The following is a 24,911-nucleotide window of genomic DNA, read 5'->3' on the forward strand; positions in this document are numbered from 1 at the left end:
GGAATATTATTCAGCCTTAAAAAGGAAGGAGATTCTGCAATATGCTACAACATGGATGAACCTAAGGACACTATGCAAAGTGAAATAAGCTAGTCACGAAAAGTAAAATACCGTGTAATTCAACTTACATGAGGTACATAGAGTAGTCAAAATCATAAAAACAGAAAGTATAATGTTGGTTGCCATGATGGGGGTGGGAAGAACAGGGAGTTATTGTTTAAGAGGTATAGAATTTGTTTTACGAGATGAAAAGATTTATGGGGATGGATGGTGGTGATGGTTGCACAACAGTGTGAATGTATTTAATATCACTGAACCCTACACTTAAAAATGGTTAGGATGGTAAATTTTATATTAAGTGTATTTTACTAAAATCAAAAACAAACAATAACAACAAAAAACCTGCCTAGCACCATACCTGGGACACAAAATATAGTAAATGTCCATTCTATAACTGCCCCCCACCCCAAAAATAGTAAAAAGAAAATAAGAAATATGTAGGCTCTTGAAACAGTGTGGCGATGAGGGAACAGTTGAAGGAAAGAGAGTTGAGAGGTGGCAGAAGTAATTGCAAGTAAGCCCACAGCTCCTGTCTATAAGCAAGTTAAAACAATCTCAAATACCATTTTTTAGTTACAAAGTATAGCAATTATATTTTGCAGCACATACTGAACAATAGGAGGTCACTAAGAATCATGTGAAATAAGATGATAGAATTCAATTCATTTAGGGACAGTGAATAGGACTTGTTTTGGGTCCCAGCCTCATCTCAGCTAATTTAAATAACCACTCCCTCCCAGCTGAATCTGAAATGTGACTACCTTTTATATGGGGAGTCAGAACCTTTTGTAGAAAAGAGACAAATGCCTTGTACCAGTGGCCTTTAAGTACAGAAGGAGTTATAGATAGAGACTTATAATTCTATCTCTATATCTGATACAGCCCAGGACATTAGCCTACTGATTAAAATGACACTTCCTTGACTTAGAGCATCTAAGGGGTTTTACTTAGGTATCTGCAGACCCCTTTCTACAGTCTAGAATCTACTCACCAACCTACCATTCTCCTTATTTTAATAGGCACAGTACCTATCCCAGTCTTTAATGATTCGCCCCAGATGTGACTAAGTAAAAGTCACCATTGTAAATATTGCTAAAATAGTAAAAGCAAGTGCTAAGCGTAAACTAAGTATAAATGGGTGCTGTTCTAAACCCTATACACAAATTGACTCACAATAACTCTACGATAAGGTAGATACCTTTATTATCCACAACTACATTTTATAGATAAAAAAAATTAAGGCCAGAGAGAGACTGAGTAACTTGCCAGAGATCACACAGATAGGAAGTGGCAGGACCAGGATAGAAATTGAGCACTCTGACTCCAGAGACTTAATCATTTTATCATACCACAACCATGCTGCTCAGGCAACTGGAACGCTCTTGGATAGTTCCTTATAAAACACTTGGAGGACTCATTCAGTCATCCCAATCGAAAACCATGACAGAACCTGAACGGAAGAATTGTTTGTGCTGTCTTAGTAATCACCACCTCACAGATTTGAGCAAAACCTTTTCCTCAACAAAACTCAAAAATTGAGTTTGATAGGAATGTTTTGCCAGACAAAAAGATCATTTAGCAGTGCCACTGAGAAACTTATCCATGATCTGATTTCTTCTTAAAAACATTTTCCCACTAGGTAGAAATGTTTTCAATAAATCTTAATTCTACTCTCAATCTGCTCACTTCCCATGCAGAGAAGAGTCAAGGTAGTATGCACTATAAGCAATTAAAATAATCTCAAATACCATTTTCGGGTTACAAAGTATAACAATTATCCCTAGAGGACTATATTTTGCAGCACATGCTGAACAATAGGAGCTCACTAAGAATCATGTGAAATAAGACGATGGTGTTCAATTTCTTTAGTTCCAAACAACCGAAGCACTGCTCATATCTTGTTTGATGATTGCTGTTGAGTAATACAACTCCCCTTATGAATTAAAGAAACTTTATTTGACTTCCTGCCTAAAAGGATTAATGGTTTACTACTAGTTACTAGTTGATGTAGTACTTAAGGTTCCTCAGGGCTAATGACTGGGCAGGAATTACAGTATTATTCCAGGCCAATCATTGCTCATTCAGCTCTTTCAAGGAAGATGCTAACCAATGAGAAGCAACCTAAGGTTCTGAGCTGAAAGATAAGTGCCCCATATATTCCAGGGTGATGCTGAAGCAGGTTATGCTTCCTGAGAAGAAGGCTCCTAGGTGGTAAGTTAAACATTTCTGGGCAAAGGAAAAATTACAGTTAACATTATGTCATAAAGTAGATTCTGAGGAGTGGTGTAAAGGTGAAGATATCAAGGATTATGAAGAGAAGTGGGATATTCTATAAAAGCTAACGAGATAACAGATTTACTTATAATTTCCCCAGGAAATTAAATTATTCTATTCGAGGTTGAAGTTAAGGGGTTTTTTGTTTGTTTGTTTGTTTGTTTGTTTGTTTGTTTGTTTTAATTCAGAGTAATAGCTTTAATAATTTCAAGAGAGAAACAAGTTTTGCTTGTATTTATTTTTCTGGAACTTTCTTTGAAAAGTCAAATTTTAAGGTATAAATAAAGAGATAATATTCTAGTAAAAGAATGTTCTAAAATGAGATTATAACATGGATTGTGAAAATGATTATATAATCTGTTTAATTGACAATCAAAAGTAAACTTCTCAATGAAGATTGAAAATATATCATTAATGAGAATCAGTAGAGCATGATTATTTTGCCTAAATATAGCATATAACTTATTGAAGACTGTGATTTATTTCCTTACCCTGAATACTCATATATTATTTTAAAGATTTTATAATAGCTTTTGTAAAACAAATTTATGAGCAAGTCAAACATTTTGAAAACTAACAAAAGATCTGAGAATTTATAGAGACATCATCTTGACAAGATGTATTTTTATAAATTAACAAGATTATATATTTTTAGAAGTTTTAGAAATATTTTTAAATCTTATTTATCACATAGTATATATATATCAATCATAAAATACTTCACAGTTTCAACATTTAGTACAGTCAATGAACCGTGTTTCAGGCTAAGAATATTCTCATCAGCTCTTACTATACCGAATCAGTAGTTATATCTTTTCCAAAGTCATATTGAATCTAACTGCACAGAATCCAAGCAAATATTACAAACACAGGTAACATTTTCATGGAAATTCTTTTTGCCAAAACAAGTCCCCGGTTATTTATTATGGGATTTAATTGTGATTAAGGTGACTGGACAGGTAATTTTTAATGAAATGAATTTGAAACTGTACTTTTTGTGACAGAAAACTGTTTTCTCATACCCCCACTCCTAGTTAAATATATTTATATTACTTGGAACAAGTATAATTTTCTTTTTCAATGACAGCTTTGAAGAACAATGTGAAGATCGTATAGGAGACAATACATCAAGAATCTACTTATTGAGCTCTTCTAGAACAAAAACCAGGAGCTTTCTAATGTAAACACATTGGTGTTTATTTTGAGAAGAAAATATATAGATAAAAAAAAAACAATCATAAAGTAGATAGCTTAATCCTCTCCCACCCCCCAAAAAAAAATCCAGTTTGGAAGATGTCACTGAACAACTCTTCCAACGTATTTCTGGATTCAGTGTCCAGTAATACCAACCGCTTTCAAGTTAATGTCATAAATGAGAGTCATGAGAGCAGTGCAGCGGCGGATAACAACCCCGACCCTCCACATTATGAGGAAACCTCTTTTGGGGGTGAAGCCCAGAACAGATTCAGAATCAGCTTCAGGCCTGGGAAACAGGAGTGCTACAACGATTTCCTTCAAAATGGAGAAACAGCTAAAACAGATGCCAGTTTTCATGCTTATGATTCTCACACAAACACATACTACCTACAAACCTTTGGCCACAACACCATGGATGCTGTTCCCAAGATCGAGTACTATCGCAACACCGGCAGTGTTAGCGGGCCCAAGGTCAAACGACCCAGCCTGCTCGAGATTCACGAGCAACTTTCAAAGGTAAGTTTAAGGGCACAAGCAGGTATACGGCTTCCTCCTTCAGGTAACTTCCTGCTCTGAATATAAAAACGTCCAATGAAGAGGTCTATTCCAAACCATCCATCTTACTTATATGACTATCCCTAGTTCCCAATAAACAGAAAATACACAAGTGTTTCATAAATGTTTACTGAGGACGGAGAACTAGAGAATTGACTCTGAAAGTTAGGCAATATGTCGTATCTTGTTTAGAATTGTAGTCTACTCAATTCACGCGTGGTTAAACATGTCAAACTGAATACTAAGCTGGTTTCACCTTAGTATCAATGCCTCTACAACAGTTATTAAAAAAATCACTGGTGCTTGCTGTAGTTAATAGTGTGGTGCCAGCCTTTAGAGCACATAGAAATTTTTTATATTCTTTAAAGAGACAGCAGAGATTTATAAGATTCGGCATTTTATCCCTTCCTCTTCAAAGCTTTGCCTGAGGCTCCTGAGCGCACTTAAGCATATAAAAGTAACTAAATTAAATTTAAGTACAGAAGCAGCAGATGTGGCTACACTTTTTATTATTTAAGGAATATAGCCAAGGTTCCAAATCTGCCAGAAACATGAGGCAGCACTTTCTCTAATCTTGCATCAAATCATTTATAAGCTTAGTAGATTTCTTCTTCAATAACTTGCTCTAAAATATGTTGATGCACTTTATCTTCCTGTTTTTCTGGAACACAGTTGGGAATGAATATCATTTTTTATGGATATAATTACTTGCTAAGAAGAATAATTAGCTGTCACATATCCAAATGCAGTTTACTCTTGCCCAAGTTTTGAGATAAGAAAAAAAAATGATTGAAATAATTTTTTTCATATTCACTCATTCATTCAGTAATTGTTTATTAAATCATTACTCGCTCCAGGGATTCTAAAAATATTGCTTTCATGAAAGATGTTAATAAAGGTGAAAATTTCCTTTTAGTTTAAATTCATCTTTCTTTTCATAAGAAAACCTATCTCCAAAACTTGTTCCCATTGGCTGTTAGGGTCCCTGAGTCTGGGTCCTACCACCAGAGATTGAGAGACTTCCTGAGGAGGAGCCCGGGCTCTGAATTCTATACTGTTATCCCATCTCCCCACCAAACTTTACTCGTCCTATGTACTATATTGCCAATACTTTTCTACATGTCTGTTCTCTTTATAGACATAAGATTTACACTTTATCTGTGATATCTGATGCTTTAATCAAAAGAAGTTAGCAACGTGGCAATGTCAGGAAAAATCACAGTCTCCATGAAGATTTTTGAGAAGGGGGGCAATTTGAAGCTCCTGAATTCAGACTGAGCTGTCATTTTGCTTTTCTATTTGAAGGAAGAAAAAAGGAGAAGGCAAAAAGAAAGAGGGAAAAGAAGGCTAAGCAAAGAGGGCACAAGGAGTTTCCAAGATGTGAGAGGGACAGAAAGAGAAATTTAGGTATTATAAAGAGATTTCAATTCATTCTGAAGAAGTAAAATGAGCCAAAGTTCTCTCCAGGACAATCATTACAGAGAGATTCTTATAAATCCCTCCAGAGGTTTTCTGTGCCTATACAAACATATATTTATTCCTATCTAATTTTCTGTCTGTGGTGTTGTTTTTTTTTTTTCAAATATGAATTGGCATGTATTTTACACGTTGTCTTGAACTCTGGGGTTTTCACTAAACAATACACTTTGGAGATCTTTCTGTATCAAAACATGTATAATGATTACTATACACCTGGCAAAGAATAATCTGGTATTTTTACTTTGTAAAAATAATTCCACTTTTAGTATCCAGCTTAATTCTTATGGCTGCCTTTTCATACAAAATTCCAAACTACAGGGCTAACCACAATGGAACTGCTTTTCAGTTTTACTAACCACCATTGTTGTTAACATGTCAGGAAAATATAGTTATAAGGGAATCAGGAAAATACATAGCCTTTCTATCAAAGTCTTATGTCACTGAAATTGTCTATGAAAAGTATAAAATAACTATAAAAATTAAGATGGAAATATTATTCTTAAGGAAGCCAGCTGTTTAAAAACTGATCCAAAACAAAAACAATAGAATGAAGTCACATTTGGATCATTAGACTATTAGCAACTAAAAGTAATTTATGAATAAAAACATTAAGACTGACTCTGACATTGAATAACACACTTTTTACTGAGTTTTTTTATGTCTCAGACACGACGTTCACACTTGACACATTCTCACTCAATCCTTATCACAGCTTTTTAAGTTAAGTACTATTATTATTGATATTTTATAGATGGTGAAAGATTTATAAAATTCTATGGATCTTTTATAAGAGAAAACAATGACTTAGAGAAATCAAGCTTCCGAGGTCAAGAAGCAAAGTTCATATGACTAATAAGTTGAAACCATGTCTACATGATAAAGAGTCCATGCTCTTTATTACTATATGTTATCCTCAGCCTACACTCCGTAGCAGTTTGCTTCAGCTCATTTGATAGCTATAGAAAATGGTGGAACTCAGGCACAAAGAAGAAATTGCATCTCAGTCATGATGGGCTGAGCAGGAGATCCCAGCTCCTTTCTTATTTTGGGGACTATGCAAGAAATCATGTTGCTTCCCCTACACAATTAATTGTAAGTTTCAATTTTTTATCATTATAATGAAAAGCATTTATTAGCCATTTATTCACGAGAGCTGCTGTATACTGTGAGTTAAAGAGATTTGATCTGTACTCTCTAAAATTTTATTTTGTAAGTCAAGTGGCATTGCTATGGGTAGCAGTAAAGGACACACAGTCAAGTTAACAAGCATTAAACCACTTATATCAATGTATAAATGCTTATCTTCTGTAAAAGGACCAGAATATATAAATGTGTTCAGAAAATAATATTTTCTAAAGTATTTCAAAGTTCAAGTTTAGAACTTTAGCAATCAAATTGAGGCTATCCAAAATTAGAACTAATCACCAAAACAAATAAAATAGACATTAAAATCAAGGCAATAAATGCCTTGAAGGCCAGTGATAATCAAAAGCTACCCCTAAAATATTTGTTGGAGTAAAACACTGCAATTAAGGGCTCATTCTAATACTTGTTAGAGCCACACCTGGGAGCTCTCACTATTAAAATACTTTGTGGAAACAAACAAACAAAAAAGATGAATTTCACATTATAAATAGTTCGGTGATAGATAGTAAGTAGAGTGAGAGTTCCCTTAAAGTATACGTGGAAAGTATTAAGAATCTTTCAATTTTATTTTCTTATGCTGGTTTATCATGGTTTATCACACATCACTACCTTTTGGCTTAAGTTACCAAAAATATAAGTCAATATGTTTGTGAACTATGTTTTCAAATGTAAAAATAATGTAATTATAAATCATGACCATGGTAGTGATTTAGATGAATGGTTTTAAAACATGAAAAAAAACTGTCTCATTTTCTTCTTTATTTTTTAATTATAGTTGACGATATTATGTTAGTTTCAAGTGATTAGATATTACGAATTGATCACCATGATGTGTAGTAACCATCTGTCACTATACAGTTATTATATTATTGACTACATGTCCTATGACATTACATCCCCATGACTAATTTTATAACTGACAGTTTGTACTTCTCAATCTCTTTCACCTTTTTTGCCCATCCTTCACCCACCTCCCATCTGGCAAACATCGGTTTGTTCTCTGTATCTGTGAGTCTGTTTCTGTTTTGTTTTGTTTGCTCATTTTCACAATTTAAAATACTCCCCTTCATTAAAAAGGCCTAGAAATGTACCAACATAATAATATTAATCATTAAGATATAGAAATATTAGAATCATATGTTTTTTATTTTGAAAGAGCATTAGGAATTACCTGGTCCTTACTGGGGTTGGTTTTAAAACAATCCAGTAGCAGTGGTCTGAGAGGTTTAGGTGGAATAATATTGGTCATATTTTGATAATCGTTGAAGCTGTGTTGGGTACATGAAATATATTATTCTCCCTACTATTGCATATGTTTAAATTTTTCAATAATAAAAGAAAGTTTAAAACAATAAGGAGGGGATCATATAGGCCTAAATATTTGTAGAACTACTTCAATGATAGTCTAAAATTTCTATCCCAGGATTAAAGGCTAAAGGCTTGAAAACATGTATAGTAGTAAATATTATCTAGTTAGTACTTAAATAATATATATCTTATTTTTTTTATATACCCCTTAATCTGCATGTGATTGAAGCTTTACTAGTTTATCAATATTGGGGGGGAGCAAAATTTTTTATCGAATGGCTTCTTTCGTTCTTTCTTTCTTTCTTTCTTTCTTTCTCTCTCTCTCTCTCTCTCTCTCTCTCTCTCTCCCCCTGCCTTTCTTTCTTTCTGTCAACATACTTTGTTTTTCCTTTTCTGAATACTTAATGCACAGATAAAACTCTTAGTAAATAAATAATCATTCCCTAAAGCTATGCAATTTAAAATGCTCTTATGAAAGGTTATGGGTCATCATTTATGGTAATAGAGTATGAACAAACAAATTAATTCAAAGTAAAAAGGGAAAAACTGGTTTCAGGCAACAATCATAAAACTTTCAGTCTTTGATACTTTGGTCCCAAGAACGTGAAGCAGCCGAGACAGTCTGCCAGCCACTGGTTATAGCTCACAGCCATGGAACCCCTATAAACCCTCCACTCTGAGTCTTGTTCAGTACTTTGATGATGAGTTGACCTTATAATTGCTGTTTGGGCTTTATAAAGGAGACATGTCAGAAGAAGAAGACGGCAGACACGGAAAATGATTTTGCCTTAGAGTAAACCATTTCAAAGTAAGGTTTTCAGAAAACTCACTGGATTTATCCTCATTTGCAGTATCCAGGAAAGGTTAAGTAACTTGCTGGAAGACACACCCCAAATTAATTGCATAGCCAAAACTAGATTTCAAGTCTACTAGTTTATGTGCAGCGGTTTTTCAGCTCCAGCATGAGAGTGAGCAATGGAAATGGATTGGATTCTGTACTTATAAATTTACTATCAGAACTTTACAGTCAATAGAAGAAATATACATTTGAGGGTTTTTTCTCCTCTAAATATATTTAAATATATTTAAAACTTTGAAACTCTAGCAGGTTGAACATATTTACCTAAGGGAAGGTTGAACATCCTACAATGACTCTATTTTTGAATAGTTCAGAAAATTATCGCTTTACTAATTTCCATATATGATGATTTTCCTGACACGCCCTTATAGAATATTCTTTTTGCTTTCTGTTATGATGTTCTAGTGATAGATTGAACTATTAAACTCTGACAAGAAGGGTATTTATCAGATAGAAATGTTTATTTAAGGGGAAATTTTAAATACCCTGTACATCCTTTGGCCAACTTTGTAAAATGTTTTTTTACAGTCATTGATATTCTCTTTAATCTAGATCTAAGGGTCACAGTTACCATCAGAGTTCACAAGAGAGCAGAGCAATTTCCTGGACCAAACCCTCAAGTTCAGGTTTAATCATAAAACATGGGTTTTATTCCCAAGACTGTTTTTAAAAAGTAAGTGATTAAGATTTTGTCTCATGGGATCCCCAGTTAATCCAGGAAAGGAAATTGCTTTCTCTCTGAATGAATAGCTGCTCATGGTCTCTGGCCGTGGGATCTTTTTGTTTTTTAAGCACATTAACATTTAAATAAAATTTTTAAAAATTAATTTATATTCCAGTTACAGTTGACATACAGTATTATATTAGTTTCAGTGTACAACATGAGGATTAGACATTGATACAGCTTATGAAGTGATCACCCTAAGTCTAGTACCCATCTGACACCATACATAGTTATCACAATATTATTGACTATATTCCCTATGCTGTACTTTACATCCCTATGATCGTTTTTATAATTGGTAATTTGTACTTCTTAATCTGGCCATGGGATCTTGATTAACTGGAATATTGACAATGTAAAATATTTTTCTCAAATTAAGTCAAATAAATGAATCTCCTAACCAAATAATCTCTTCAACATTCATGGACATTTTAACACACCTCACTTTCCTGTTCTCATTGATTTTCCAGTTGCAGAAAATGAAACTTACATTTGACCCACTCAACGCCTTATGAAGGTAGAATCCTTGCAGAAAAAAAGTAGATTTTTAATTGACTGGAGAACAACCTCAAATGTTTCATCCATCTGTAATTAGCTGTATTATATAGAGATGTGTTATCCAGTATGGTAGCCACCAGTCACATGCAGCTAGCTACTGAGCACTTGAAATGTGTCTAGCTTATATTGAAATGTGCTGTCAGCATAAAATACACACTTCAGAGACATGTAAAAAGAAATGTAAACTATCTCATTAATATTTTTATATCGATTATATGATCAAATGATAATATTTTATATAGATTCTATTAAGTAAAATACATTATTAAGACAGTCTGTGATTTAGATTTCTCCTATAAGGTGGGGTGCCACCACTGCTAATGAATATTTACATTGCAAATATTAGAAATATGATACTCTACAGAAATTAAATATATTTTTTAAATTTAAGGGCCTATATCTGGACCCACGTTATTTCACTAATTTCTTTTTAGTTTTTAAAAAGTAGCTACTGATAAACTGTGAGTTACACACATAACTCGCATTCGTGGCTGGTATAGAGCACCAGGTTCTGCCCTGCTAGTTCAGCCTCTATTTTCATGGATTTTATCCATATCTTGCATTGATATGAACATATGATGTTTCAATTATCTGTGCAAATGGGAAGTGAGGATGCTTAAGATTAAGACATACCTCAGGTAATTCAGAACTAAATTTTAACTATTAATTTGTTCCCTCTGTCATTTAACTTTTTTCCTCAGTGCTGTTGGAAGATAATAAAATAATCTTGTTTAGGATTCATTTCCTTCCTCTCCCTTTTTTAATGTGAACTGCACAAAGGAAACAGTGAGAAATGAAATACTCAATAGGGAAGGAAGAGAAAAGAAACAGGAGACAACAACGGCTAAGAAACTAGGTTATTGCTCTTAAGTGGAAGCGATCAGGTGGCCTTCAAGTCCATGTTATGGATTTGATGCTGTTTATTCGTGGCCTGCCGTATGACAATCTCTGATTGGAATTGAGGAGAAGTAACCCACCATCTTCCTCCAATTTAGTTGACATACAGTGACTCATTGCATTGTATTGCATTGGTTACCTAAGTGTCACAAAAAAAGTCATGTGGGAACAAAGTTGGGAGAACCACTTACCTGCAGAGAGAAGTAGAACATGTTGAAAGAAGGACACAAGAAGTCAAAGTCGGTTGGAGTAAACAGCCCAAATTAGGATCAGTTTATAGTGGGTAGGATGGTGGTACACCAAAGCCCCCAAAAGCAAAAATCCTAGAGCACGGCAAGGACAAGAACTTTGTCCCCAAATAAGGCCTTATAATAAATATCGAATATTTATTTCACATCAGTCCCATTTTAGAGGGGGGAAAAATGCCCTTGTCAGAGATCTCTTAGCAAGTAATGTCAGAACACCTAATTCTATGCTTAAACCAGTTTAGACCATTTAAATAAGATAAAGTTGTTCTTTAATAAAGGTAATTAAGTGTTGAATCTAAGAAGCTTCCTCAATTGTCTCAAAACCCTTACAAAACCCTTACTGGAAAAGATTGCTTTTGGGGAGCTCAGTCAGGTGTAGTCTAATTAAAGAGCCAGGTAAATGCCAGATAGGCTAAATTAAGTGGATGTATCTAAAATTAATAAAAGTCATACCAAAAGGAGAAATTAGAGAGTTGTTTTTTGAGAGAAACAGAGCCATTTCCCCTCCCATTGAATTCAGAGACTATCTCACTGACACAAAAGGTCTTTTTCAAAATTAGGCCACAGGGAGGAAAAACACAAAATAAGGTTCTAACACTTTTTATACTACTTCTTATTTCTCCTCAACTTATCTTGCTAATTGTAAGACTTCTTTCCTTCTGTATATAAGGAAAGAAGGTACATAAGAGTTACAGTTCTCAGGCAAATCTAAATAAGTTTTCCCTACAGAGATAGCATTCTTGTAGCTATACAATGTCTTTAACCTTTTTATTTTTTAAAAGAAAACACTGATGTGAAAAAAGATACTCTGATGTGAGTAGAGAAGTTTTATCATTATTATTTCAAGAATAAAATGAAACCCAAAGAGAACAATGGAAAGAAGGCCAGGTACTCTGCATTAGTGAGGAAACTTAACTTTCCAGCCCTCTAACCAAGCCTTCTCAAACACCCTCCTTCACTATCGTTAGACTTTCCTCCCTTTGTTACATACCTTCTTCTCCCTTCTGTTTTTTCTGTGTTCTAAACAAATCCAAATCTGGCCATTTTCCCCTAAGGTAATATTCTCACCAGTAGAACTGCCCAGGTTCCTTCACCACTCCTGCAGTCTTGGTGCCTAAAATTACTCACAAAACGAAGCCATCAGCTTTCCATGGCAAACATTAATTATCTTATTAAAATGACTAAAGTTTTTTATTTGTCTAAAGTTTTATGTCAATTGTTTTGATTTGCCTCTGAAAGTTTTATGCAACCATGTGTTTGCTGACCATGTATTGTGTTTTTGCTATCTGTAAAAATGCAGAATGTGATGGTGGCCCCAGGTTCAGCTGACAGAGTTGCTAATGGTGACAGGATGTCTGGAGATGAACAAGCTGAAAACAAAGAAGAAGAAAAATCTGGTGCTGTGAAGTTTGGATGGGTGAAAGGTGTGCTGGTGAGAAAGCTCCTGTGTTTATACATGAAAACAACCCAACACTAGTAGACTGAGTGTTGACAAGGCCTGAACACCAGAGTTACAAAGACCTGAGTTTTGCCCTCTATCATTTCTCATCTCTTTCAATACTCCTTCAATCCACAGGTAAGATGCATGCTGAATATCTGGGGCGTCATGCTCTTCATTCGCCTCTCTTGGATTGTTGGAGAAGCTGGAATCGGTAAGCCTTTTTTCCTCTCCTATATAATTTTCTGTGTACGTTATAAACTCAATAAGCAATTTGGTTTCACCATTAATGCTGAATGTGAGATGAAGGTCACAGAAATAATCTGCACTTGAGTTTTTAAACTTTGCCTCTTAGACAATGTTTGTCAGAGAGGAAAGGTGAAGCGTTGACTCCTGGGAGACTGGAATTTTCCAGCTTGCCAGCCAGATAAATGCATAAGGAGATATTCCTATCTTTTCGTGGAGTTTTAGGTATATACAGACACATTTATTTTAAATAACAATATTAATATTTGGAGACATTGTCATTTATCATAGTATCTCTCATAATTTTTGGCAAAACTTCATTAACTAAAAATAACTTGTGCGAAAACTGGTGAAAATGTGACCTGATTAATAAAAATTCTGAATTGTTGGACATTTTCCAAAGAAAATAATTGTGTTACTTTCAGATACTCACAGTAAGAAAATAAAGTTTAATAAAGTATTGCTTAAAATAATAGATAAAATGGCTGAGATAATGTATATAACTTGCTAATTTTTCTAAATGGAAAATGATGTTGAAATTACTGTGCTTATTTAATGTTTTAAATATTATGTTCTATTTGAGGTATTATTTCCTGTGGCAAATCTTTTCTTATTAAACGAATATTAATAAAATTTATATGAAAAATTTATTTAAATTTTATCATAGGTACTGATTTAATGTGATAAAAATTAATGATGTTCTACTCTACATATGGAAAATATATTATAGATCCACTTTGGGAGAAGACTTATAAATCATTAGCGTCAAGAACATAGAGCTTAAGATGTGCTTTCAGATATCATTCCAGAATGTATCTCAATTCACACTCGGAAGATACTTGGTCATTATTTATTGTCTTTGCTCCTCAAAACACGTTCAAAATCACCAACAGACTAACCCTGAAAAAGAAAGAACTAAGTTATAAACTGAAACACTGGTACCAGTTCCCATAGCTTTTCCATGTTTCGTGTTTGGCAACTGCTGGGTTCCTGACAAAGGGCTGCTTGCTGGCTTTATGATGCATATCAAATGAAGGCTTACAGCCGCAGGGTCCAAAATAAGTATATGCAGTTCCACGGAAAATCTGCATTTTAATATTGCCAAGTTTTTGCTTCAGGGTTTCATGCAAAATTAGGTTTTTAAGGGCAGTTTAGTAACTTATTGAGATCATCAAGAAACATTACTTTGTTTAGAGGTGTGAGTGTAGCCAAGGGCAAGAGTAATTCTTTTTAATGCAACTTATTTAACATCCATATGTTTGGGCAATAATCTGAACTTTAATCAGATCTTACATTACTCTTCACAGTCAATCCAGTTTCATGTTTATTGCAAAGTTGTAAAGTATGAAGAATCCTATCTTCTGCTAAACTTGTTTATTGTACTTTCAGGCGTCAGAATAGTTTTAATAAGAACGTTTTATTTAAGTTATTTAAGTAGTTCAATCCTATTGTAGTAGAGTTCTATCTAAATGGATCTTTAATAATTTTTTTAATGGAATTTTTTTTTCTTTTAATTCTTAGAAGATAGACTTTAGTGAGTAGTAGAAACTTATTACCACCCTTACTCAATTTTACTTGCCTTTGCTGTAAACTTAAAGCTAAATGAGTTGATTAAGTCACCATCTGGGGCCCATGTGGGACCATTTATTGGGTAAGAAAAGAAACAATAGTTTGAGAAAGAAACCTGAATACACTGTAAGCCCAGAACCTGGGAACAAAGCCAGAAGGAAGCTGGAGTCAGGAACAACAGTAGCTATAGCCCTTAAGTAACCATTCCGAGGCCATGGGTTTTGGCTGTCTTGGCATTCTACCAAAAGCAAATGGTAGAATGAGCCAATAACTCATATAGCTGTTTTACTCTGTCTTGGAGACTTTGGCTGGGCAAGATGATTTCTAATAAATTTAACCATCAGGCAGAGAAGAAGGATGTGAAAAGCAGATATGACCTGAGGCAAGTCATTAATACTCCTTGAGTTTTATTTTTTCATCTGAAAATTATGAAGCTAGATTGTTTCTCAATTAATTCTTTGAAAATAATGATAAAGAACCTCGCCGAATAGGCAGACGCAAATTGAGATAGACTTAGGGTAGTGCAATGGTCTTCAGACTGTGGAGTACATAAGAGTTACAGGGAAAGTTAAGCTACAAACCTGCAGAATCCAAGGATTCACTTTGAAAGAGCCAAACTCAGTAGGTCTAGGCATTTTTAATGAGTACCCTGGGTATTTCCTGAAGTATGTGTTTTAAGGACCACACTTTGAGAAAACTGTGAATTGAATGTTCTCTAAGCTGCCTTTTACCCTGGGATTTTGTTTGATTGGCAAATCCCTCACTGTCTAAATGTGTGAAATTTTGTTCTAGGATTTCATATGGTTTACAGAAATATATACAACGCAAAAGGATGAATTAAAAATTGTTGGAAAAGTAGAGGCAAGGGGAAAATAAGCTAGAGAAGTAATAAAGTCAGAGTAGGTTAAATGTCCTGAAATGCAAAGTATATGGTCCTATGCAGTTGCTGGGGTGAGCTAAATATTTGATATCAAACTTTCTCAAAACAAAGGCAAGAGCAAAATAATGTGCAAAAGATAAAAGAAATCACCTTTGGGGGTACAAAAGACTGAAGCCACATATAATGTAATGATACCCATCCCAGGATTCCTGCAACAGAAATGAAGAATTTAGGGCATCTATTTCTTACAACACCAAACTTTAAGAGTCTACAGGGGCTGAGGCAATATGGTTCAAGTCTGCACATTGTGTCTACAGTTAGCCTCTTCCTATTACACTTAAAGCTGTAAAATTAACTAGAGACTTCTGCTAGAGCCAAGATATAGCTGGGAGCATCAAAAGAGCCAGCCTCCAGTACCTCATCCACATTTCTATCCTTAATCTCCCCCCACTCCCCCTTCTCCCAGGACATGGATAGAGAGATCACAGCCTCTCTTGGCCAACTGTTCTAATCATCCTTGAAACAAGAGAGCCTGCCAACAACAATTATGAAGCACCCATTTTATGCAGGGGAGCAAGAACATTTTGGCTGGAGCCAGAGTGATTTTAGCCTCACAACTTCTCCCTGAATTCTGCGTTGACCTCCATTGAGGAGAATATTGTAGGAGAGGAAAAACTGTTTTCCCACTACCCATAGTAGGCTCATTGGTTAAAGACCTGTAAATTAGACTGACAAAAGACAGATTAATAACAGAAAAACAATCAGAAGTTTTATTAACATGTGCAGTGTGCATACATATGGGAAGACAGCAAGGAGTAACTCAAAGAGTTGGTTTGAGTTGGGCTTATACAGCATCTTAACAAAAGAATGATACATTTTTAGAGACGTGACAAGACAAAGGAAAAGGACTGAGTTTCTAGCGTGGCAAATTGTAGGAAGGCAAATATATAAGGGAACTAACGGAAGATAAGTATAGTTTGTTACATAGGTTCCTCTGATAACATCTCCAGCTGCTAAGGTTCTAGAATTGTTACCGGAGATTCAACCTCTGTCCTTTCTGATATAGGGGAAAGGGGATACACCTTTACAAATTTATGTCCTGTTTTTAGGCAAATACGACAAAGTATCTGCTTCTTCTCAATTGGCTTAGCTCAAAATAATCTTTATGCTAAAGTGGCATTTTGGGGTAGCATATCCTGCTGCTCTTCTGTATCCTCCTGGCTGTGTATTTCCTGAAGCCGAAGGCAGCCTTGCCTTCCTTCAAATTTTGGTTTACCACTTTCTCTTTCTCATAATCATTGACCTTCTGCAGCATAAGATTCTTGAAGGCAGTTTTTTTTTTTCATTTCATTTTATTTGTTCCTTGCATTTCTAACCTAACACATAACTGGATATATAGTAAGTTTTTAATAAATAATAGCTATTTTGACTATTGCGGATATGATCTAAAAGCAATGCCACTGACTCTGTATTGTGGTCTGTGCATTATGCACTGTGCTAGCCACTTTACACACACATTCTTTTTAATTGCATTGACACTTTTGGCTCACAAAATAAGTAACTTGCCAGAGGTCATAGAGCCAATTAGTGAAAGTTGTTCATTTAGATTCTTTCCACTTATCTGCCAGATGAATGATTTGCTATGCTGTATATAACTTTCCACTCCTACACAACCAAATGTACATCAAAAGATGGTTACCTGGAAAGATGAATATTTACTCTTTAGTTATATTAACAGCTTGGTATTGTTTTGACCAATTATTACGTTTATAGGTATCTAGAACTTCATAAAAAATTGGGTTCACATCAAATTTTGACCAGCCATAGTTGCTCAGTCATGTATAGCTTCTCATGCACATCTTAGCTCTAGAATTTATACTACCCTAGGCAAAAAACTTCAAAGCTGAGCACTTAGTCTGTGGTGATTTCAGGCCAACTTGTTAACTCAAATGTGGTCTTTTGGTGATTACCTTAGACTTGCTGGTTTTTATGTAAACGATCTAATGAATTGTTCTACCGATTAATTGCCTTTATTTTTCCTCTCTCAACTGAGGTCTTGGTGTGATTATCATCGGCTTAGCCGTGACAGTGACCACTATCACTGGTTTATCCACCTCTGCTATTGCCACAAATGGATATGTCAGAGGAGGTAATTAAACTTGTGACCCGCACTATCATTTGTAAGGTAAAGGCAACACAGACTCAAATAGTTCACCACTGACCTTTCTGGAGTGTTTTCAAAGGTAATCTAAATTGGTTCCCCGCCTCCACTCCCTTCTAGGCAAGAGAGATGCAAGAAGAATGGAGAAGGATTTAACCTTTGTCAAACCTCCAACTTTCTCATTCAGGTTCCTCTCAAGCAAGAGAGAAGGTCAAATGTCATGTTTTCTCTTTTCACAGCCAAGGTAGTTTCTCTCCCAGGACACCATCATAAGTCAACTTTTCCTTTCCAGGGCTGCATTTTAGAAGTTTTCGCTTCATTGTAATGAGCGGTTCTCCAACCTGATCTTTATGCCAGGCAAACCAGTTTCTCCTTAGCACAGAGCAACTACATTGGGGCTCACGGCTTGGACGTGAAGACTTAAATTAAAGGCAGTATAGTTTGTGGCAATAAGAAATCCAAGGAAGAAAAGTAAAATGCAATATCTTTTATCTTTCATTGCTGACAGGTCTTGGAGTTCTCATAATTCTTCTTTCCACCATGGTAACTTCTATTACGGGGTTGTCAACTTCAGCAATAGCAACTAACGGGTTTGTTCGTGGAGGTAAAATTTCTAAGATATCTAATGGTCTCATCACTTGCTACTGGTAGGCAAAAATATTTTTTATATATTTCTTTTTGATGGGAACAAGAACATAGCCCACTGTTCTTGAAGTCTGGCTAACGCTTTGGATGAGCTGGATGCAGAAGGAAACATAAGGTACTGTGAGTACAGTCCTGGACTACTTTGGTCAGCTGCGGTCTCTTTTCTAATGGATTTCTCTGGCGTATTGCAGGTTATGGTTTCCAGATTTTCACATTCCTTCGGTAAACATTTTATTTTTCAGGCTAGTCTGTACTCCTCTCATTGGTGTTTCTTGGAAAATGACCGCTGGACATGGCCTCAGTTTTAAAGTTTAGTACATTTCAGGTGCTTCCTAGTCCTTCGTGGAATGGGATCTTTTAGAACATTTCAGGTTTTTCATGGGGAGACTGATCCTCTGTGACAAGATTCAGACTGCTGTCTCCTGAAGCACTGGTGACGTCTAGAACCAAACACTTTTCTTGGGGAATTTTGCAGGTCTCGGAGTGATCGTCATTGGCCTGAGTGTGGTAGTGACAACACTCACAGGTATTTCTATGTCAGCTATTTGCACAAATGGAGTTGTAAGAGGAGGTGAGCCCATTCATTTACTTATGACTACAAACTCTGGTTATGCAGTTATGTTTAGAGTTGGTTTAATGTTGGAAGTAAGAACTATGTATTGATAATTAGTCCCTAAAGCCTTAAAACAAAACAAAATAACCCAAAATTTAAGGAGTAAGGCAAAATTCTTCTCAACTAAAATTAAGAGATCTCCAGAAAAGATTTTTTTTTGACCCATTTCCTATGATTAAACACGCTTATAAAGTAGAGAGTGACCAGGTGTCTAGAAAGAAGGCATTTCTTTGTGCCTTGAACAAGCCCTGCTGTCTCTCTCCCAGGTCCCTTCCAGTGCCCCAGCTGACACTGCTGATACTTTCTGCTCAGTAAGTCCTCAGAGTTCCCCACAACACTATGCTCCCATTGGCCAATAGCCATGAGAAAAGGCTTTAAAAGAAAATAAAAACAAACAAAACGAAGAGTTTCTTTCGAATCATCTAGGAACAAGCAGACCTAAGCAGAAAATAAAGTGTGTGAAGTTCATCATTGTTTAAACTTCCTTTCTTCCTCTCTCTTACTCTGCTTTGGCTCCTCGGGTCTCTGCTCAGATACCTTATCCAGGTCTCCCTACCCAAGACCTTCTAAAATGCCATCCTACACATAGCATGCCTCCTTTCACAATTCCTACCTGTCTCTATTTTGATCAACTCTAAGTAACTGGCTAGCTCATTTATTTAATGTAATATGGACAAAGGAAACATCTAGTTTTCTTCTCAACATCTAGGCCTCTCAATGTCTAGTCTTTTTTACCTTCATCAATCTACTCTCAGTATCCTCTAGGCGGTTAATTTGTCCAGCTCACTCCTTTATGTTCACAGAAGCACACAACCATATGTAAAACTACCTTTTCAAGGTCCAGAGGAGAGACAATCGTTCCAAGCTCTCCCTCTCTTTTCTTCCTATTTGCCACCTTCATATACAAATGGGTATTTGGCAATAACCAAGGAGTGGATAATATATAGCACTATACAGATATCTTTTTTTATATAGCAAATGTATACCAGAAAAGAAATTAGTATAACAATGATAAACTTCACCCACTTCATTTTCTGCCTAGGCCTGCCTACTTCTGGAAATTTAAGATATAAAATTTTCTTTTACTTTTTTTGATTTGAACTCTCCAGTGATTTTTTTTTTTTACAGAACAAAGTTTTTTCTTTCTTATATTTTTTTGGTAAAGTTTGCAATATTCTTATTTGTAGCATTTATATGATTAGGTTTCAATAAATTGGATTTTATTAAGTCAGGAAAGTTCTATTGTAGATTATAGAAAATGAACAGAAAATGAACAAGGGCTAAGTTATTCCTTAAGGTTGCACAAGATTCCTAAAATTATTAGAAATTTATAATATTTTTATTAGAATAATTAATATTTCAAATGTTCTCAGATGTTCAAAATAATTTGGTTTTATAAGCTAAATCCCTTCACTGTTCCTCAATGTAAAGTATGTTCATTTCTTGTTTTAGGTGGGGCTTACTATCTTATTTCCAGAAGCTTAGGGCCCGAGTTCGGTGGGTCTATAGGCTTGATCTTTGCTTTTGCCAATGCAGTGGCTGTTGCTATGTATGTGGTAGGATTTGCTGAGACTGTGGTAGACCTTCTTAAGGTAAGTAAAAGCTTTTCTTCAGCCAAGCAAATAATTTGATTCAATTTGTTTTTTCAGGGCACTAGGGCATATCATTATGGCGAGATGAGAGGAAGTAGATTTATTCTGCAGAATGTGGAAGCTGAAAGAGCCTTAGACTTGGCATTAGAAATGGCTTGGAATTCTGGCTCTCACATTTACCAGCTGAGAGATTTTGGACCAGTCGCTCTATTCGTCTGAAATCTGTTTTCCAAATCCATACTATGGGCTAATAATACTATTCTATGTGTTTCATAGAAACTTGGTACTGATCAAATAAAATTATTTATATGAAATACAAAACAGATAAATAATGAGTATTATTATCAGCCGTAATTCTATAATTCCCCTTTATCCACAAACGATAAGCTCCAAGACCCCTGGTAGATGCCTGAAACTGCAGACAGTACTGAACCCTACATATTTATGTTTTTTTTTTGTTTTTTCCTGTACACACATACCTATGATAAAGTTTAATTTACAAATTAAGCACAGTAAGAGATTAACAGCAATAACTATTAATAAAAAGAACAATTATAACAATATATTGTAATAAAAGTTACGTGAATGTGGTCTCTCTCTCCCAAAATATCTTATTGTACCATACTTACATGTTCACTTAAGGGAAGCACTTTACGGTTTCTCTTTGGTATATCTAAATTGCCAGCACCATTACTCTTGTGCTTTGGGGCCATTATTAAGTAAAATAAGAGTTACTTGAACACAAGCACTGTGACACCATGACAGTTGACCTCATAACTGAGAAGGCTACTAAGTGACTAACAGGTGGGTAGCATATACAATGTGGACAAACTGGACAAAAGGATGATTTATGTCCTGGGCAGAACAGAGTAGAACAGTATGAGATTTCATCACTCTACTCGAAATGGGACTAAATTTAAAACTTCTGAATTATTTATTTCTGAAATTTTCTATTTAATATTTTGAACCACTATTGACCATGAGTAACTCAAATCTCAGAAAGCAAAACGGCAGATAAGGGGGCGCTACTATATTACTATTATGGTTATAGATTTCCAAAGGGAAAGAAAGTTCGAACATTAGAATAACTCACTGCAGAAAACTAGATGTTTTCTAGCTTTGGTGCCCCATCTAGATGGTTTATATCTCAGCATGTAAATTAGCTGGTACACAAACTAACATTTGTACTCTTCCTTTTGTAGTAGTGATAGCATTCACTGAATTCAATTGGTAACAGTACCTCCATTTAAAAATTAGATGAATAAATGAGTGGATTATATAGTTCACAAGGTATGTTATCTTAAAGAGATGCATTATCTGGTTTGTGTAGTTTATTCTTTAATTGATTTTCCAATATTTATTTTCCAATATTCATATTGGAAACCCACCCATTTTTGTTCCTCTAAGATTTCCTTGACACACAAAAATAACTCATCATTCTTCCAAAACAAAACATGATATGTGTATGGACACATACTTTTACTTAGTGCTACAATAGCTTCAAAAGCTTTGACTAGAATGAATCTCTAATATTTCCAACTCCTAACCTTGGCTATCAGAGGCCTATTATCATAGGAGAAAATAATGTTAGTTTCTTCATTTTCTCAAATTTATGAGCATTTTATTTTTCTATTATCTTACATGTCCCCAGACATTCACAGTATCACTTTTTACTATTAAATGCTACAATAAGGTATGCAGGGAGAAAAAAAAGTTCCATCGGCAGCCAGAAAGAAGGGGGGTTGGGGGACTGAGATAATGGGGTGAAGGGTTAAAAAAGTATAAATTAGTAGTTGATAGATGGTCATGGGGATGGGGAGCACGGTAGAGGGAATGCAGTTAGCATTAATGAAATGGCTAGGTGGAGGGCCAGAGGAGAGAAAGAGAAATTAGAGGGGTTGTTTTATAAACTATATAAATGTTTAACCAATGTAATTTGTTCTTAAAACTAATAATAAAATAAATTTTTTTAAAAAAGCTCCATCTCTAACCATTTTTGTAAATTTTTTTTCCAGGAGAGTGATTCAATGATGGTAGATCCAACCAATGACATCCGGATAATAGGCTCCATCACAGTGGTCATTCTTTTAGGAATTTCAGTAGCTGGAATGGAATGGGAAGCAAAGGTGAGTTTCTCAAAATGAGGTCAACAACTATTGATCAGGTTCTAAACAAATTGCGGGGATAGAAGAAACCTCATACCCAAAGAGAACTGCTGTTATTACTTGCTATGGAAAAGTTGCAGGTGGAACACCAAGCCCTCAAAGCATGAGGTCCAGGCAGTCATGACTCACACACAGCACATGTGTCACATGATCAGACCTGTGCTTTGTTCTTCTTTATGTTATCATCACAGTGACAAAACCACCAAGGTTGCTGTCTTCGCCTCACACGGACCCCTTATGATCATAACAGCGGTACATGCTGGAAGCCTGTCTCTCTCAGTTATACCCTGGTGTCCCCTTTCAAGGTGGCTGTAGGTGCTGAAACCCAAAAGAAATAACAAGTGTGTTAGGAGATGATAGATGCAGAAACTATCATTCTCCTCTAAAAGCCAGTACTTCAACAGCAAATTTGAAGACATTATAAGCTGTGGAACTAAAGAATATCTGGATTTAACTAGTAGTAAAATAACTAGTAAATTTCTGAATGATGGGGAGCATGTCTTTTGCCTGCTTTGTAACTCTCTATAGTGACTGGCACAATTGAAACTGATACTATGTGCCTAGAGATGTAGAAACTAGGTCTGAAGTGGTCACCAGAAGTGGAAAGATGGCCAAAGGCTTCCACTTATAAAAGGCAATAGGAAACATTCCTACATGGCACTCTCTTATGGATTATGCATTCACACATTAAACAAAAATTGATTAAGTGCCTACATGTGCTAGGCATTGTTCTAGGCACTAGATATTTAGTTGTGAATAATACAGGCACATACAATTTCTACCCTACTTGAACATATGGTCTATGAGGATATGAGTAGTAATCAAGTAGATAAATAAGTAAATGTAAAACGGTAAATTGTAAAAGTGCTATGAAGAAAATAAACAGGATTCTGCGAAAGAAAATAATGGAGAATCTACTTTTGATGACTTTATTCCCTGAGGGAGGTAATGTAGTTTCATGGCAGTACAGGGTAGAATTTAAAGCTCTAGCTCCGCCATTAGGATGCCTGGACTTGAACCTGGTTTAAATCTATAATGACTTTTAGTAAATTTTTTAACTATCTGTGCCTCAGTTTCTTTATCTTTAAAATGATGATAATAATATTATCTACTTCATATGGTTCCTGGTGGTATTATTTATCTGAAAGAATACTGGTAAAGTTAAATCTGCATCTATTATATTGTAAGCCCTTGGTGAACATAAGCTGTTATTATTTAGATTTAGTGGTCAAGAAAGGCCTATCTGAGGAGGTAACTAAGAGTTAAAAATGAGAGGAAGGAAACAATTATGCAAAGAGTAGGAGAAGTGCCTTCTTAACAACACAGAGGAAGCCAAGCACCCAAAAAACACCACAAAATATATGGAGAATCAAAGAAAGACAGTTCGACTGGTCAATATTGCATACCACTTTTGCTGGGCACACGTTAGCAGCCCAACATCAAATGCACTAAGTGTCAGGAGAATTTTTGAGTCATTCTGTGTTCTCAATACTCCTGCAGTTAGTACTGGGAAGGGGAGGAATCCATGGTGCTCTGCCTGAAAAGGAAATAAACTCTTTCAGTGTTAAAACTTTGGGCTCTGTTTATATTCCAAGGACACTGCAGTTAGTTACCTATCTAGTACTTGGAATGTTTTTGTAATGTCAAGTTCCGAAGCACGTGCTCCCATGGAAAATGCAACATCTACACTCACATCAAATAAGGCTTATTAAGATGCCATTCCATAAGGACACAGGTATTACCTAATCTGGGTAGTAGAATCTTAACTGGAGTAATCAGTCTTTCTTCAGTAAACATGTAACTTTTATAATTATGTAAAATTTATTAAATAAATCTAATTTGGTCTCTTTTTACTTTGCCATTCCAGGCTCAAGTGATCCTTCTGATCATTCTTCTTATTGCTATTGCAAACTTCTTCATTGGGACTGTCATTCCATCCAACAATGAGAAGAAGTCCAGAGGTTTCTTTAATTACCAAGGTATGTGTGACAAATAAGTTGCTCTGCAATCAATGGCTCCCTATTGCTTGCCCCATCACCATTCCTGTGACCCCCACACCAGCCTTGGATTTCCAGTGTGAGCCAGGGAAGAGCTTGAGGTTCGATTCAGGAGAGCTCGAGTGAGTAGCAACCCTACTGCTTCCCAGCTCGACAGGTCACCTAACATGTTTGGGTCTCAGATTTTCCTGGTAAGCTGTGCATGATCATAGTAACTTCCTGAGGAGATTTTTAAGATAGTGAATGTAAAAGTGTTTTGAAAACAAAGTGTTACACAAATTGTTCTTGCTGTCAAAAGAG

General features: G+C 35.4%; 1 protein-coding gene across 1 annotated transcript in view; it reads left to right on the forward strand.

Moving 5' to 3' along the window:
• The first annotated feature begins 3,421 nt into the window (after positions 1 to 3,421).
• SLC12A1 (solute carrier family 12 member 1) overlaps positions 3,422 to 24,911 on the forward strand; it is an 80,074-nt gene continuing 58,584 nt past the window's right edge. The window contains exons 1-7 of the mRNA XM_011355175.1: positions 3,422 to 4,047; positions 12,606 to 12,737; positions 12,882 to 12,957; positions 18,108 to 18,203; positions 20,310 to 20,449; positions 22,465 to 22,575; positions 24,482 to 24,593. Coding sequence (XP_011353477.1) covers positions 3,628 to 4,047; positions 12,606 to 12,737; positions 12,882 to 12,957; positions 18,108 to 18,203; positions 20,310 to 20,449; positions 22,465 to 22,575; positions 24,482 to 24,593 — 1,087 coding nt within the window. The 5' untranslated portion in view covers positions 3,422 to 3,627. The remainder of the gene's footprint in view (positions 4,048 to 12,605; positions 12,738 to 12,881; positions 12,958 to 18,107; positions 18,204 to 20,309; positions 20,450 to 22,464; positions 22,576 to 24,481; positions 24,594 to 24,911) is intronic.

This window comes from Pteropus vampyrus, unplaced genomic scaffold (genome assembly GCF_000151845.1).
Source record: "Pteropus vampyrus isolate Shadow unplaced genomic scaffold, Pvam_2.0 Scaffold19, whole genome shotgun sequence".
Classification (NCBI taxonomy): domain Eukaryota; kingdom Metazoa; phylum Chordata; class Mammalia; order Chiroptera; family Pteropodidae; genus Pteropus; species Pteropus vampyrus.